At 47.1% G+C, this 16,560-nt stretch overlaps 1 protein-coding gene across 2 annotated transcripts in view; it reads left to right on the top strand.

Annotated features, from left to right (window-relative positions):
• The window catches only part of LOC118779147 (filamin-A-like), a 48,501-nt gene that overhangs the window by 10,678 nt on the left and 21,263 nt on the right, over positions 1–16,560 (top strand). For both annotated transcript variants that reach the window (XM_036531078.1, XM_036531077.1), the window contains exons 3-18: positions 6,050–6,301; positions 6,479–6,576; positions 7,260–7,407; positions 7,854–7,972; positions 8,968–9,045; positions 9,616–9,778; positions 9,964–10,164; positions 11,528–11,665; positions 11,957–12,083; positions 12,741–12,877; positions 13,123–13,319; positions 13,526–13,639; positions 13,743–13,886; positions 15,488–15,611; positions 15,777–15,937; positions 16,277–16,367. In XM_036531078.1, coding sequence (XP_036386971.1) covers positions 6,050–6,301; positions 6,479–6,576; positions 7,260–7,407; positions 7,854–7,972; positions 8,968–9,045; positions 9,616–9,778; positions 9,964–10,164; positions 11,528–11,665; positions 11,957–12,083; positions 12,741–12,877; positions 13,123–13,319; positions 13,526–13,639; positions 13,743–13,886; positions 15,488–15,611; positions 15,777–15,937; positions 16,277–16,367 — 2,292 coding nt within the window. The remainder of the gene's footprint in view (positions 1–6,049; positions 6,302–6,478; positions 6,577–7,259; positions 7,408–7,853; positions 7,973–8,967; positions 9,046–9,615; positions 9,779–9,963; positions 10,165–11,527; positions 11,666–11,956; positions 12,084–12,740; positions 12,878–13,122; positions 13,320–13,525; positions 13,640–13,742; positions 13,887–15,487; positions 15,612–15,776; positions 15,938–16,276; positions 16,368–16,560) is intronic.

The following is a 16,560-nucleotide window of genomic DNA, read 5'->3' as shown; positions in this document are numbered from 1 at the left end:
TGGGCATGGAGGTGCAGCTGAGTGCTTACACCTGTCTCTTCTGAGGACCATCATGCTCAATGTTGTCATTACGCCCACCCTGTGGAGAAGAAGAGCTAGTTTCTCATTTGCAGTGGTTTTGAACACATTTGGGCTGAGAGACGGGTTCAGACTACACTCATTGAGAGGGGGGAGGGGGGGGTGGGACAAAGACAAAGGAGACAAAGAGTTATCAATACATGGAATAGGTTGCCAGGTCATGTAGTTGAGGCAGAGACCCTTGCTGTGTTCAAGGCCAGACTTGATGCAGTATTGGATACTCTGTCATTGCAATGACGAGCTTAGTTGGGCCGAATGGCCTGTTGTCATAATATGTTATGTTCTGTCTCCCACATCAGATCAAATTAAAAGGTTTTTTTTCTTGTTTAAAGAATTATGACAACATGATGTATAACGTAGGGTACAGATGTATAATATATTGGTGTGTTGTATTATGTGTGCTCTGTTGCATTATGGATGTGTAATATATTGGACTCAGTAAGTGGAATGGGAGTGATGTTCGCACCCTGAATGTACAGATTCAGAGTGTTTTTTGAGATTTTTTTGCACAGGAAGGCGTATCCTCCAACCTCCTGTCAGAAAGGGAGCTGGCTGTGCAGAATAGGTAAATTTGACTGAAACATGCCAGGCTGAGGCGTGGATGAATCCAGGCCAGCTGACACACTGTTCTCCATCTCTGCAGGCAGAAACCCGTGTGGAAATCCTTTTGTGTCAGCTGCAATGGATTGAAGTCATGTGGAATTTATCCAAGAGCCCCACAAAGAACAGCTCTGAGTAATTAGAGTAATTCTACATCCTATAGAACTGAAGGGCACAACTGCAGTAAGGCTACATCCTATGTAACCAAAGAAGCCAATGACACTAATGCTACACTACATAACTGAAGGAGCCAATGGCAGGAATGCTATATCCATGTAACTGAAGTGGCCAGCTACAGTAATGCTATGCCCGACATTGCTGAAGAAGCTGAAAGAGCCCTCTATTATGTAGTCCTGCAGCAGACTTTGTGGTATCTTTTTCCTTTCTTTGACTTGTAGAGAGGGTCTCTTGCCTTCTGGTGAATGGTGATGCTCCACTGCTGCCAGTATGGGGCTTTGAAAAATTCACACACAGCAGATTTTCCTTGAGTCGTTTTCTCTCCGCCCTCCTCGCCCCCCCCCCCCCCCCCCCCCCCCCCCCCCGCTGTAATCAGAAACCTCAGAGCGGAGAAGTGGGGAGCCAGCCAGAATCTGGCGTGCTTCTGCCCTTTTAAGGCTAAAAAAGCAGGGGGAATGTTTCCAGCCAGTGTGGAGCGGGAGGGAGGGAGGGAGGGCGGGAGAGGCAGGAGCCTTTGGAATGGAGGAGAGGAAGTTTGGAACATTGCGCTTGCCCATGTGTTTAAGGCTGTGTATTCAGAAAGTTCTCCTGTGTCTCAGCCTCTGTAACTCTGTCGCACAGTGTTTCTCACAGCATGATGTCCCAATGCCGAAAGCAATTTGGAAAGGAGCTTTCTGCAAAAGAGGGGACTGGTCAGTGGTTTGGGAATATTCCAGCTCTTGTTTAGCTCTTCATCTGTTGGAACAATATTATAGAATTTTTTCCTTAATTTCAATTAAGTGCTGGTTGGCATATCCAAACACTGGGCGCTGTATTGCTTTTGTAAGAATGGTAGCAGGACACAGCACGCACGCAGGTGCAGGTATTTGAAGGGCTGCATTACTACAGACTTCCCATAGCCTGCCTGACTGGACCAACGCGCAATGTTAGCATTACATTAACGTAATGTAAGGGGACTGGCACTTTGGTGTGAAGGGAAGTCCTCATCTGGAGGATAAACAGGCTCAGTGGGGATAGAGTGGGGGGCTTTATACCCCCAGGCCGTGGACTCTTGAACCATTGAGTGACTTTTTTTTTTTGGGGGGGGCGGGGGGGTGGGGGGGTGAGCCCAGACATGGGTCCGTGATTAGCTGTAACAGGAATGTGAGCAATTTCCTCTGAGTCCCTCACTTGGAGATATAAGGAATGGGACCACTGAGCCGGGTGGACCATTCCGGATTCTGGTTCCCCTAAAGTGTGTTTTATGATCTTTCCCTGTTCTTGCGTCTGTGGGAATGGGGGGTGAGAAATGAGGTTTTTAGGTAATTGGGGAATAACCACACACTGGTGTATGGCACTGGTCACGTACATTTGCCATGGTCCCCCAGCTTCCAGCATGAAGGGATGGAAATGACACGAATATGATTTCCAAAGGTAACCCAGAAGCTGACACAGTGTAGGCAGTCATTCACAGCCACAACAATCAGGGTGTGAAATGATACATGATGATTAGTCACGAAATAGTAAGTTGCTTTGGATAAAGCATCTGCCAAATGAACAAATGTAATGTAATATAATGAAATAGTCCTGTGTGGGAATAGTTGTTTGGGAGTAGTCATGTCCACGCTTAGTTGCATTTGAGAATAGTGGTGTCTGGGGTTAATCACGTTTGCATGTTTTGTGACACTGCATATTGTCACCTTTGTGACTGACGTGCCATATAGCTCTGTGCCAATGCCACTGCAGTGGAAAAGTTCCACATGGGCTCACTGAGTGGATTGCAGCTGCCTAATCAATGCAGGACAAATGCTGAACGTCAGGCTTTGGTGACCAGCAGGGATTAGAAATACCATTACTCCTGCAGAAGGGTGCAGTGAATGAATTGCTTGCAATTCCACAGACAGGAAATTTGATCTGCTGCATGAACAACCATGTCAGTCAGGTATTTTGAGGGTGAGAGGCATCACAGCAGATAGCAGACAGCTTGACCCTTTTTTGTGGGTTTGTCCCAGGAATGAATCAGAGGGTTTTCAGTAGTGTGTCAGGAATTGCTCAGCCTGTTTGTGGAAGAGGGGATAAGTCAGCAGTTATGTGCAGCTCATCCTGCACCCCTAACCCCCCCCAGCCCCCCTTGCTGTTGGGACTCATGTTTGCGGAATTTGTCTTTAAGCTGTGGTTAAGCGAGTTGAACTGTTTATTTCCAAAAAAGGACTGACTCTGTTCCTCTGCGTTAGGCTGCATGCTTGGTGTCCAGGCAGAACGCTGTTGGATTCCTCAGGCGTTTCCTGTTTCATGCTGTTTCATTGTTGTCACCAGCTGCCCCAGGGGTTTCCGAAGAATCCATATTTTGAAAAGTTAGAGAAGGCGCTCAGTCTTTGCTGACTCTGTGTCAATTTTAATGGGAGTTGAGCAACAGGAGTAGCCATGATAAAATGGAGTAGTCTTTCCTGGCACAAACCCTAATTGCTTTCTGATAGAGCTTTGGTGATTTGAAGCTCCAGCCATGGCTGTAGTGGATTTGCAGTGTGCCCCAGGGCAAGGGCCACAACCCATGGATGTAGCAGGACAAGCTGCTGGCTATGATATGGGAGGAGCATTCCTCAGGCAAGACCCAGCCTGAGGTGCTGTTCACTCCTCACTGCCACTCCAGAGGGAGACCTAGAGAATGCAGTGGCCAGTCAGCCTCTACCATGCTCTTACCCCACTGGCTCTCCGATTTCTGCCTGTGTGTGTGTTTCTAGCCTTGGTTTTGTGGTCATACATAGCCAGCTAAATGACACACAGGCTCAACACCCCCTGCATCTGTCTACTTCCCTAAAAGTCTGACTCATACAAAAGCCATGGAGACCACATCACAGAGCCGGGCTCCAACATGACGGGATTAGGGTGTGGTCTGCCGAGCAGGACTCCGCACGTGTTTTGTTCTCTTGGTTTTTATGCCCCACCCCACTGTCTTGATTCAAGTCCTTTTATGGATCTCCATATCACGCACATCTGCTCCACTGTAGTCAGCATGGAGGTAAGTCTGGAGGGAAACGCAAGTGAGCCAAGTCCTCCTCTGCTGTGTATGCTCCTGTTATGGAGCTGCCCAAGTGGCCTAGGCTTTGCCTCCCAAACCAAACCCAACAGTCATCTTTGGTTCAGATCACAGAGGAGAATGTGTTCCCATTCTGTGCATGCATTTCCCTCAGGGCAGAAGGTATTGTTCAAGTCCTTGCTGACATAATTTCCAAACACTTACACTTACATACGCTTGGGCAGCTTGTGTCATAGTTTGTGAGTTTTTACCAAACAAGTTGTTGTGCCTTCAGGCTAGCACAGGAGGTGTCTGTTAGCTCCTTGTTTAAGCCACATGTCTCACAGGTGAAAGGCAGGGCCGGGGGAAGACAATCCAGCGCTCTGGGCAAAATAGGAATATGCTGCCCCCTACATTCAAATTTTTAAGAGAAAAAATACCAATTTATCACATACTGACCCCTATTTTTGACTTAAGGCAGGTGTAATGAATTAATACCATTGACTCACCATTTAAGAGGACCTTTCTTGCTTTGGCTGCTGCGAACTCTTCAATTATGTTGGAGTAATCCAATTTGCGACAGATTTGGTGCTCAATTGAAATTTCAGCCAGTCCATTCAAACAATCTTGTGACATTGTTGATCGCAGATAGTTCTTTGAGACGTGAAAAACTCCTCTCTCCCGCAGTTACTGGCACAGTTAACAGTAAATGCAGGACAGCGCAAAGATTTGGGTACAAATCCAAAACATTTTCCCAGTAGATGTACCTAAGCATGTCAGTGGGTGAATCACACACATTGCTGGGATAGCTCTTCACAGCTGTTTTTACAGCTCAGGTCATCTAAGGTAAGATCATCATCAGGTAAGACTGATTAAAGCTGCGTCAACCAGGGGGAGAAACTTTTCGCTTGTAGTTCTCTTCTGGTAGTATTGCTGGGCCATCTGTACTTTCCTGGGCAAACATTGCCCTTTTTTTTCGCCGCCTTTGCTCAGGAAACGCTCTCATTGTGATGACCGTTACCACTGCTCAGGGTATGAAAATGTTCATAAAATTGTATTGCTCTGTTCTTGGCAAAGCCATCATTTATTCAATGATCGTGCTCTTAATTTTTGCAAAGCTCGTCATGGTGCGGCGCCCCCTACCGGTCCAGCGCCTTGTGCAATTACCAAGCCCTGGTGAAGGGTAGTAATGGCACTACCCTAATGAAATAATGAAGTGAACACCCCCATTGACTTGAATGCAAGAGGGATAATTTCCTGTGCTGAAGTCAGCAGCTGTCCAAGTTTGCTGCTGCATCCTGTTTATTTCAGCCCAGGTGGCAGCGGGCTGCTTAATGAAATGAGCTCCCTACTTATTACATAATTAGCACTTGGTATGGCTAGCTAGCAGTCTAGCAATTGCATCTGACCATGTGAAACATAAACATGAATAAATGTGTTTGTTGGTTAGTAACACTCAGTAAGGTTTTTGATTACTGTTGGTTTTTGATTACCCCCCCCAGCACACACACACACACACACACACACACTGCAACTCAACTGACAATTCCCTTTCTTTGATTTTTTTTTTTTTTTTTTGATAGGACCCCCAGCCCTAACCCTGCCCTTATCTCCCCTCTGTGACCAATCAGCATATGTGTTTGACAGGGCAGGGAAACTGAGCTGTCATAATGAGCCGCATTCTGTGTCCTGGAGCAGATCTGGGCACCCTGCTGGGGCCGGATAGGCGTGTGGTGGCAAGTGGTAGCAGAGATGTGCAGATATCCAGTGCAGGGAATGTGAGGGAGTCGGAACATTCCTGTTCTGCCTGACAGTCTTTGACAGTATCTGAGGAGGCTGCCATTTCAGGGTCTTCGAGTCACCCCTCGTGAAGGTTTGTTATGCTCTCCCTCAAATGGCCACTAAGCATTGGCACTGTTCCACTGGTGTTTGAAAGTAATTATAATATTGAAAATAATAACTCGGTGTGCTGCATGTTGCATTTTGGTGATTGTTTTCCAGACTTTCATGTTGATTTCTTTGTCTCTCAGGATAAGGGCCTCTGTAGAACGAAAAATGTTTTCAGATGAGCATAGAAACAGCAGCCCCCTCCTCTGGGAAGTCCGGATGGCATGTTGATTGGCAGGGCAATGTATGTTAGTAATGTTAGCGGGCCTGGTTCATTGGAAACTCCCCTCCCTCTCCTTTTCCCTGGCTCAGACTCCAAGGCTATCGTGGATGGGAACCTGAAGCTGATCCTGGGCCTGATATGGACGCTGATCCTGCACTACTCCATTTCCATGCCCATGTGGGACGAAGAGGAGGACGCCGACGTGGGCAAGCAAAAGACACCCAAGCAGAGGCTGCTGGGATGGATCCAGAACAAGCTGCCCGAGTTGCCTATCACCAACTTCAACCGCGACTGGCAGTCTGGCAAGGCCCTGGGAGCGTTGGTTGACAGCTGTGCTCCAGGTGAGAGGGCGTGGCAGGGTTCACAAAGCTCCAGGTGAGCAGGGAAGGCAGGGTTCAGGAGGCTCCTGTTGAGAGGGTGTGGCACGGGGCATAGAGAACAGCAGGATGAGGAGCAGGATCCGTATGCTTGTTGGTGCATGTAAAGAGTTGTGCCTCTCCTCATTCCACCTCCCCCAGGACTGTGTCCCGACTGGGACTCGTGGGACCAGACCAAGCCTGTGGACAATGCCCGTGAAGCCATGCAGCAGGCTGATGATTGGCTGGGAATCCCCCAGGTAACATCACGCCCACTGAGAGGGGCCTGAGCTGCTCTGATAACCTTACTCTACTAATTCTGTAATGGGGGGGATGCTCACAGAAGGGGCTTATCCTCTGTTTAGACAACAAACAGGGGCAGGCTGAGATGGTCAGCTGCCTTTCAGAGTAGTCAGTGGGAGAGCATGCAGGGGATTATGTGATTCGTGATGCCCCGGAATACGCAGAATTGAGATGTCGTGGCTGCTGCCAGCTGCCAGCTTGCCCAGCTCCAAGTAACAGAAGGCACAGGAAGTGGCCCTGCCGTAAGTGTCTGGCAGTGATGACAGGGTGATTGCAGGCTGGCAGTTGAATCTTGTGGTCGGTGATGTTTCCGGCCACAGGCATGAGTTCTGCCTTACTTTGACAGAGCTGTGCATGTGCATTTGTCTTTATGTGCGTGTGTGTCTATGTGTGCGTGTGTCAGTCCATGTCTTTGTGTGTCTGTGTCTTTGTGTATCTCCACCTGTGGTTGTATTGAGTTAATGTGTGCTCTGCAGGCATTGTTCAGCAGATTGTGGTAAGCATTTACAGCCATGAAAAGTGAAATGTAAAGCAGATGGTGGTGGTAGCAGGAAAGAACCATAGAGGCGATGTGAGAGAAGAATTTGATCACCTGGGCCATGTCGTCTTGTCTTCTGCCTCCACCTGATGCCCCATCCAGGTCATCACCCCAGAGGAGATAGTGGACCCCAATGTGGACGAGCACTCCGTGATGACCTATCTCTCCCAGTTCCCCAAAGCCAAGCTCAAGCCAGGCGCACCCCTGCGACCCAAACTCAACCCCAAAAAAGCCCGTGCCTATGGGCCAGGTAACCACTTCAGTGCCCACACTGACATCGGACTGTAGGGCTCTTGCATGCAGTATATGACTGTGCTGTGGTACTTTATGTAACAGTGTTGATTTGGGTAAGTACCTAGCATGGTACAGCCTACATGGTGTTCTGTGTGTGTGTGTGTGTGTGTGTGTGTGTAGCTGAGCCTCCCGTGACAGTATTTCTTGTGTATTGCTATCAGTTATCATTGCACTTGTCCTTGAATTTTTCCTCTTTTGTAGTACTTCTGTGATCAGTGTGGCATTTGCTGCTATAGCATTGTGTGACACATAGACACATGTTCAGATGTGGTCAGACATTTTCTGTATGTGGCCTTGTATCCACTCAGGTACCTTTGCTTTGAATACCTTTATGCTCTAAATAAGCGTACCTGCCAGGTGACTTAATACAGTAATGACTGCGGCTCGGTACTCTGTCCACAGGTGTCGAGCCCACAGGGAATGTGGTGATGAAGAAGGCCGTTTTCACTGTGGAGACCATCAGCGCTGGCATGGGGGAGGTACTGGTATATGTGGAAGATCCTGCCGGACACCGGGAGGAGGTGAGGGAGGGAGATCCTTGTATCTGTTGTAGGGAGAGTGGTGAAGGACACCAGCTGTATCTGTTGGGCGGGGGGGGAAGATAAGGCCAGCTATGTCTGTGAGTGCGGAGTGGAGGAGGCCAGCCATATCTGTTGTGGGGGTATCTTTCAATTGCTTGTTTTATTTACTGAGAGTTTAAAGTCAATGTGAAGTTCTAATTAGAAGTTACCATAAAACGTCCAATAAATGCAGAGGTGTTTATTTGCTTTTATTACTTAACTTTACCAGCGTTTATTGGAGACTCGGTGATAAGAGACCTGCGTTTATTTCACCTAAAGCCCTCAGGCTTCTGCAAGTTATTGGTGACCAGGAAAATTCACCATGTTTTTTTGCCCCCAAGTAGCCTACTTAAACATTATACAGTGTTCTTTGGTAGCAACTCAAACAGGAATCACTAATAAAGTAAGTTAAACATTGTCATTGCATGATGATGGGAGAGCACAGTCTGTAAGAATAGCAGCATCACTGTGAATTTAGGCTACCATGATCTGAAAGACAGCTTCTTTTGTTCATTTATGTTTAATCTAATTTGTGAACAGATGAACACACATAAGGAAAATTGAATTCACTAAAACAGCCTCATTTAGCCTAATGTAAAAAATTATTTGTGTTATTTCATTTTTTAGCCACTAAAAACAAATAGGACTACTGTAAGCATTTTAACCCACTGCTTTCATTTTATAGTCACGAAAAATAAATATAAGTTTCCCCGGCGTTTATTTGAGGCAGGTGTTTATTTCACTGAAGGGGTCGCGCATAATGGCGATTATAAGAGACCTGCGTTTATTGGAGACTCAGCTATTATTGGATGTTTTACAGTAAATGGATTTTGCCATTTTCAAAGGACTTCCCTCAGCAAGAGGATGATGATGATGATGATGATGATAATGATTATGACAATGACAACATCACAATCCACACATGTAACCCCATTGTCTCTGTGTGTGTCCCTCAGGCTAAAGTGACCCCCAACAATGACAAAAACAGAACCTACTCCGTGTTCTACATTCCCAAAGTCACAGGAATGCACAAGGTAAAAATGACTGGAGATATGAGGACCCCTGATACAGAGAAACTAAATGATACCTGCAGAAGTGTCTGTTAGCATACAGGTACTGGAGAGAGGGGGACTTGCAAGCTACTTCACTTCACATCTCCATCAGATTTAATCCAGGAGGATGTTCTTGATGGGATGCACCACATTTTTGCATACATGTCACATTTTCAACAACAACAGGCTGAGAGCAGCACATGTGGTATAGATTTCGTAACTTCATGCTTTGTCTTGGACTAAGGGTTTTCTTTCGATAGCCCCTTCAGGAGCTATTACAGTGGGGTATATGTATGCAATATGTGACCCAACAGTTCAGTCAATAGCAGTGGGATACTGTAGCATGTGTACAACATGTGATCCAACAGTCCAGCCAATAGCAGTGGTGTTCTGTAGTATGTGGATGAGGTGTGGCCCAACAGTTCAGCCAATAGCAGACAGCCTCATACAAATTCATGGCAGCTGGGATAAAGCTAGGGCAAAACTCAGGCAGATCATGCTGGTGCACTCGGAAGTGAACAGAGATGACCTTTTACCCCTCGTGTCTCCCAGGTGACCGTGCTGTTTGCTGGCCTTCACATCTCAAAGAGCCCCTTCGAAGTGGATGTGGGCATGGCGCAGGGAGACTCTAGCAAGGTGACTGCTCAGGGCCCGGGGCTGGAGCCTGTGGGCAACATCGCTAACAAGAGCACCTACTTTGATGTGTACACTGCAGGTATGGCCCGTGTACTCCTGCATCAGTGCTGCATTTCAGGGTTCCCAGGCTATACCACCTCTGAACCAGAGAATACATTCATTGATTCCGTGATCTGGTGTCTGGAGTGGAGGGAATGCCAGACAGTGTGGTTCATATGCCCCAGTGTTGCCGTAGGAGCTCACTCTCCTCCCCCTCCTCTCCAGGGGCTGGGGTGGGTGAGGTGGAGGTGGTGATCGCCGACCCCAGCGGGAGGAAGGATATGGTGGAGTGTCACATCGAGGACAAGGGCAGCAGCAGCTATCGCTGCACGTACAAGCCAGTGCAGGAGGGGCCACACACCATCTACATCACCTTCGCTGGGGGCCAGATCTCCAAGAGCCCCTTCAACATCACCGTGGGAGAGGGTAAGGGCAGCACCGTAGGGGAGGAAGGGTTTAGGGTAAGGGCAGCCTCCTAGGGGAGGAGGGGCGTAGGCTAAGGGCATCAGCCTGGGGAGGAGGGGCTTAGGGTAAGGGCAGCATCGTGGCTGGGGGAGCTTAGGGTAAAGGCAGCACCACAGAGGAGCAGGGGCTTAGGGTAAGGGTAGCACCATAGGGGAGAGGAGGGGCTTAGGCTAAGGGCAGCAGCCTGGGGAGGAGGGGCTTAGGGTAAGGGTAGCTCCCTAGGGGAGGAGGGGCTTAGGGTAAAGGCAGCACCATAGGGGAGGAGGGGCTTAGGGTAAGGGTAGCACCATAGGGGGGAGGAGGGGCTTAGGGTAAAGGCAGCACGGTGGGGGAGGAGGGGCTTAGGGTAAGGGTAGCACCATAGGGGAGAGGAGGGGCTTAGGCTACGGGCAGCAGCCTGGGGAGGAGGGGCTTAGGGTAAGGGTAGCACCGTAGGGGAGGAGGGGCTTAGGGTACCTTTCAAGAGTCAAGAAAGGCAGCCCATCACTTGCAGTCTCTGAAAACACCTCCGTAACCAAGAGGCCCAATCATAGCGCTACCACTGACAACAGTTGTAAACATTTTTGAGGTTTGTTTCCATACTGATCTAGTTTTGTCTGTCAACATGCTCATATAATTTTTCTTTTCAAAATCTTAAATGATGTTCCCTTCTTTCATCTTGATAGCCTCTTCAGCTGATATCTCTTCCTGTCTCTTTGGATCTCCTTCTTGACCTCTGATGAGATTTCCTGTTTCCTTGGATCGCTGTTGGGTACTTGACATGTTACCTTTGTGTATGAGTGTGTGAGTGTGAGAGTGTGTGTGTGTATCTACTGCATGCAGAACTGTTTCACAAAGGAGTTGATTTGTAATAGTAACAGTGGAGTGGATACATCTGTAGGAGATTCCAGTTCTTGGAAAAAATGTCTGCTCTCTACATAATGTTATTCAAAAGGCTTCAGAATAACTACCTGTTTCCTTTGGGGAAGCATGGTTTTTCCATGCCTTAGCCTGTGGTTTTAAATGGAGTGTGACTGTGACTTCCTGGTTCATTGCTGTAACAGATAAGTCTTTGGGGCATGTCTGCCTCGCCTTATCTCTGCCTCATTCCGCTTCCTGTCCTCTGGAGTAAGGAGAAGGGGCAAGGAGCAGTGGGAGGGCCATTGAGAGGGGAAAGCGTCCCAGCACTGACCGCTGTTCCACATTAGCACTGTGTGTTGTATTAATTCTGTCTTGCATTAGCTCTCACACTCCCATATAATGTGTATATATATCTGCTGCTGATAGGCGTTAGTCATTAAAATATGCTCTCTCTTTCTCTCTCTCCCCTCCCCTTGCAACACAGCTTGCAACCCCAGTCTCTGTAGAGCAATGGGCCGCGGTCTCCAGCCAAAAGGTCTGCGCATCAAAGAAACAGCTGAGTTCAAGGTGTACACCAAAGGAGCTGGCACTGGAGACCTTAAAGTCACCATCAAAGGACCAAGTGAGTCTCACCACCCACACTATTCCTCACTGTTTTTGGGTACACAGGGTTTACACATTCTTCCCCCACTGTTTCTGGGTAAATAGGCTTTACACACTCTCCTGCCACAGGCTGACATATTCTGTGAGCTTTTAGTCTTGAGTATGAAAGAACTGAGGACAAATTCAGACAAAAATTGCCCCTTGCTGTTGGCTCGTGCATAGTTTATTTCCATAAACACAATCTTCTTCATCACAGAGGTAATCATTGCAGTGTTCTCTCTGCTAAATGCTTGTCTCCCTGTCTTATCAGAGGGCCTGGAGGAGCCGTGCAAAAGGAAGGACTTGGGTGATGGTGTGTACAGCTTTGAGTACTACCCTACCACGCCCGGAAACTACATCATCACCATCACATGGGGCGGACAGCAGATTCCCCGCAGGTCAGAGCAGGCTCCACAGTGTGGGTGGGGTGGGGGGGGGTCTGTAATGAGCAACTTCCTTTGGGTGGAGCAGTCTGTTCTAACTGAAGGTTTTAGTTCATTTGCAGGACTTGAAACTCAACATGTCATTCTCAGTTCTCAGTTGTGTATAGAGTGGTTTTAGCCTTTGAGTTTTTTTCCCCCCGTTTGTCCAGGAAATGCAATCTTCTGTTCACTTTGTAATGAAATGGTGCCTCTGATAAATGTTCCCCCTAGAAAAACATATGAAATCAGTCCCTTTGTAATGAGAAAGTAGATAGTAGGATACTTTTTGTGTTTAGGAAAAGTTGAACCTGGTCTGTCCGTGTCTGCAGAGCATTCTTCTCTAAAACATATATAGTTGTGTGTAATTGCGCCTCACCTGAGTGATCTTTTGCACCCATTGCGGCCACATCCGTTTTCTGGGGATCCTCATGACATTTGTGAAGATTCCCTCCATATTTGAGTCATGTTTTTCCAACCAGTGGCTCAGTGACACCTGCAACAGTAGGAACTGTTGGCTGGCTGTCAAAACCTGTGTTGTAACAAAGAGAAGCTTCGAAGTGAAGCTTCACTCACTTCTCTGGCTCACCCCCCTCTTTTTCTCTCTCTCTTTCTCTCTCTCTCCCTCCACCTTAGTCCCTTTGAGGTGAAGGTGGGGACGGAGGCGGGGCCCCAGAAAGTGCGGGCTTGGGGTCCGGGTCTGGAAAGCGGGGTTGTGGGGAAGTCCGCAGACTTTGTGGTGGAGGCCGTAGGGGACAATGTTGGCACACTGGGTAAGGTCTTGGTCATTTTCTTTTGTCCACTTTGAAACTTCCAGTTTTTCTCTGATACTTGTCATTAATTTAAGATTAAGATCCCTTATCCCCTAATTGTTCTGCCCTCAATATAATCCCTATCCTGTAACCTGTCTACCCTCAGTAAAGCCCCTCACTCCAACCCAATGCCTCTGCCCTCAGTATATTCCCTAACCCAATCCCTCTGCCATTAATATAACCCCTAACACCTCTATTGCCACTAGGTTTCTCTGTGGAAGGCCCCTCTCAGGCCAAGATCGAGTGCGATGACAAGGGTGACGGGTCATGTGACGTGCGGTACTGGCCAATGGAGGCTGGGGAGTATGCAGTCCATGTTCTCTGCAACAATGAGGACATTCAGCATAGTCCCTTCATGGCCGAGATCAAGCCGTCGCCCGGTAGAGACTTCTACCCAGACAAGGTAGGCACCATTTCATCCTCATGCTAGAGGCACAAGCTGGAAATAGCAGTGGTGATGACGGTAAGGCTGGAGACCCGGCATGACGTAGTAAAGCAGGTGGTGGATTACATTTACATTACATTTATTAATTTGGCTGGCACTTTTATCCAAAGCAACTTACAAGTGAGGTGGTGCTGGTGCTGGATGAACTCCTGTCTGTGCCTCAGGTGAAGGCATATGGGCCAGGCCTGGAGAGCAGTGGGCTGGCCGTCGGCAGGCCGGCGGAGTTCACCGTGGATGCCAAGCTCGGAGGCAAAGCCCCTCTGAAGATCCAGGCCCAGGTAAATGTTGGAGGAAATGAGGAGTGGGGGGGATTGTGAGTGGGAATCAGCCTCTGAGCCCTGCTGCTGTGGGTTACAGTGCTCTTCACCCTTCTGTCCTCAGGATGGAGAAGGGAATCCGGTGGAAGTGCAGGTGAAGGACAATGGGAATGGGACTTACAGCTGTACCTATACACCCCGCAAGCCCCTCAAGCACACTGCCATGATCTCCTGGGGTGGAGTCAACATACCCAACAGCCCTTTCAGGGTCAGTACCTGTGCCGCCGTGTCCTCTGTGTCCGTTATAGTTCATTTTGGGCACTATTAATTCTGTTCATTAAACTGACTAAAACTGTATAGCAGCAACATTGTATTTCCGTGATGGAGACATGATAGTAACTAGACACTTTAAACACTTTAAAAACAACTATAACTAAACCTGCTTACATTTTCTCACAAAAATATAAGATGAAAATTTCAGCAATGGACTCACATCTTACCTGTTTAGTTCAATCATACACTTGCAAAACATAACCATTTTTAATGCTCTTCCCTAATGCTGTTCCTCCCAACTCAGCCAGTTAAGTCATGCTGGCTAAAAACAGCTAGAGTGCATGTTGTACTCCCTGCTGCTCATGTTTATAGTGGTGGTTTACATCAATTTTTACAAAATATGCAAGCTCATCTAAATTGATACGGTTACGCAGGAGGTATGGAAAGTACATCATTATGACAGTACAATAAGTAATTGCAAAGAGAATGCGCAACTGTATTGAGTGAGGAGAGAAAAGTGTTTATTAAGTTAGCAGACTATCCTAGTTACACCTCTCCTCACTTGTTTAACTTCCTTGCATACAGTCTAGCTTGCTGTAGCTTAATGTATTCATTTTGGAGGCCAATTCACCAGCTACTGTAGAGATTAGGTATAATATAGTATATTAGTAAACATACTTATCTTCCACAAAATGTAAACTATATATTCTTTTGTCATTAAGGCAAAAAAGGCAACATAATATTAAGTAGTGAGTAATTGCCCGCAAGAAACAATCAATTCAACTATGTATACTTGCTAAGCATCTAAATTAGTATACTAATTGATACGGTTTTCCTGCAATAATTAGTTCATTTAAAGTTGACTCAGTCATTCCATACATTAGACCTAGTTAAGTACTAGCACACCAGATTCAATCTGAAAACTAATTGGTAAGGCTTATAATATTTTAAATAGGATTGCTGGTGGTAGAATGGTGGCAAAATACAGCAGATAGGCTGGTGGGAGTCCCTGACCCTTAGGATAGGATAGTGTAGTCTAGAATATAGTAAATTAATAATAAGACTGATGAAATGACTGAAACATGACTAGCATGTAAGACTAACTTGTACTTTAGTAAAAAGGCTAAGATGAAAGCTAAATAAAAAAGCCAAAACTAACACTGGTTCAGGGGCAGTACTGGTACTGGCCTGTCTTCTGTGTCTGTTATGGCCTGTTCTGGGTCAGTATCATAGTGAGGGGCTTATCAGACACAGGGGGCACCATAGTCACCAATTTTCAAAACGTAATGACATGCGTTACAAGCTGATCAAAACACAGAAGCCCTGAAACCACAGAGACATGAACATTCTCAGACAGCTTGGCGAAAACATTGCATAAATGTGATGGTTTATTAGAACTAATGAACACCTTGTTATTTCTCAGTGATATTTGACTAGTATTTTTACTTGCTTTCAAAGTGATAAAACAGGCTAGTTGGTGGATTGATACTGGCTCTGGTAGTTGTCTGAATCTAATTGGGTGATTAGGATTAGGGACCATTAGGATTAGGGAACTGGGTGGCCTGCTTGAATCGAATGTCCCTCTCCTTTGTGCAGATGAATGTTGGAGCAGGATGTCACCCCAACAAGGTGAAAGTGTCTGGACCTGGAGTGGCCAAGACGGGCCTGAAAGCCTTTGAGCCAACATACTTCACTGTGGACTGTGCTGAAGCAGGCCAAGGTTTGTGACCAGCACTTACTGTGTTCTTTAATGCTGGAATGAACCACAGTGATCTGCTCGGTGTGCTTCCTGTGAATGAATGAGTGGTCATCCTCTCAGTGCATTTGCCTCCTGTGAATGAAAGAGTGATCATTCGCTCTGTGCATCTGCTTCCTGTGTTGACAGGAGACATCAGCATTGGGATCAAGTGTGCCCCGGGTGTGGTTGGCCCTGCAGAGGCTGACATCGATTTCGACATCATCCGAAATGACAACGACACCTTTACTGTGAAATACACCCCTCCTGGTGCTGGCAGCTACACCATCATGGTGCTGTTTGCTGATCAGGTAGGGAGAGCTGGCACATCTCATTGTGAACCTCTCTTTAAAGGCCATGTATCAATCAGTCCAAATACTGAACTCGATTCATAGCTGGGGAGATGGGCATCTCGTCTGTAGAACCCCCAGTGGTTGTTAAAACCCATGAGCTGCACTTCTGTCAAAGGTTTCGAGTTTGAGATGAGCACTACATAAATGCATTGTTACTTATGACTTTCGTTATTACTTGAGCTCCAGACTCAAAAATGAAAATCGATCCTGAGTACCAGATCTAACAAAATTCTCAAAACATGAAGTGGTGGTTCAGCCAGTTGGGTTATTGCACTGAAGGTGGGGCCTCTCTTCCAGGCCATTCCAATGACACCCATCAGGATCAAGGTGGATCCTTCTCACGATGCCAGCAAGGTCAAAGCTGAAGGGCCAGGCCTCAGCAGGAATGGTAGGGAAGTCATTAGAAATGACTGGTCATCAGTGAGAACCTGTTGTCCAGTGGGAAATAGCAGTCATGAGTGAATTACTGTTATCCAGCAGGAAATGAGCAGTCACTGGTCAGCACTGATTTCATGGAACAAATTAACTGATCATTCCCTAGAGCTAGAACTTCTTTAAATGTATGTATATTTCTAGTTCTG

This window comes from Megalops cyprinoides, chromosome 6 (assembly GCF_013368585.1).
Source record: "Megalops cyprinoides isolate fMegCyp1 chromosome 6, fMegCyp1.pri, whole genome shotgun sequence".
Taxonomy (NCBI): domain Eukaryota; kingdom Metazoa; phylum Chordata; class Actinopteri; order Elopiformes; family Megalopidae; genus Megalops; species Megalops cyprinoides.
Note: the sequence above shows the minus strand (reverse complement) of the source record. Positions and strands in the feature narration are given on the sequence as shown.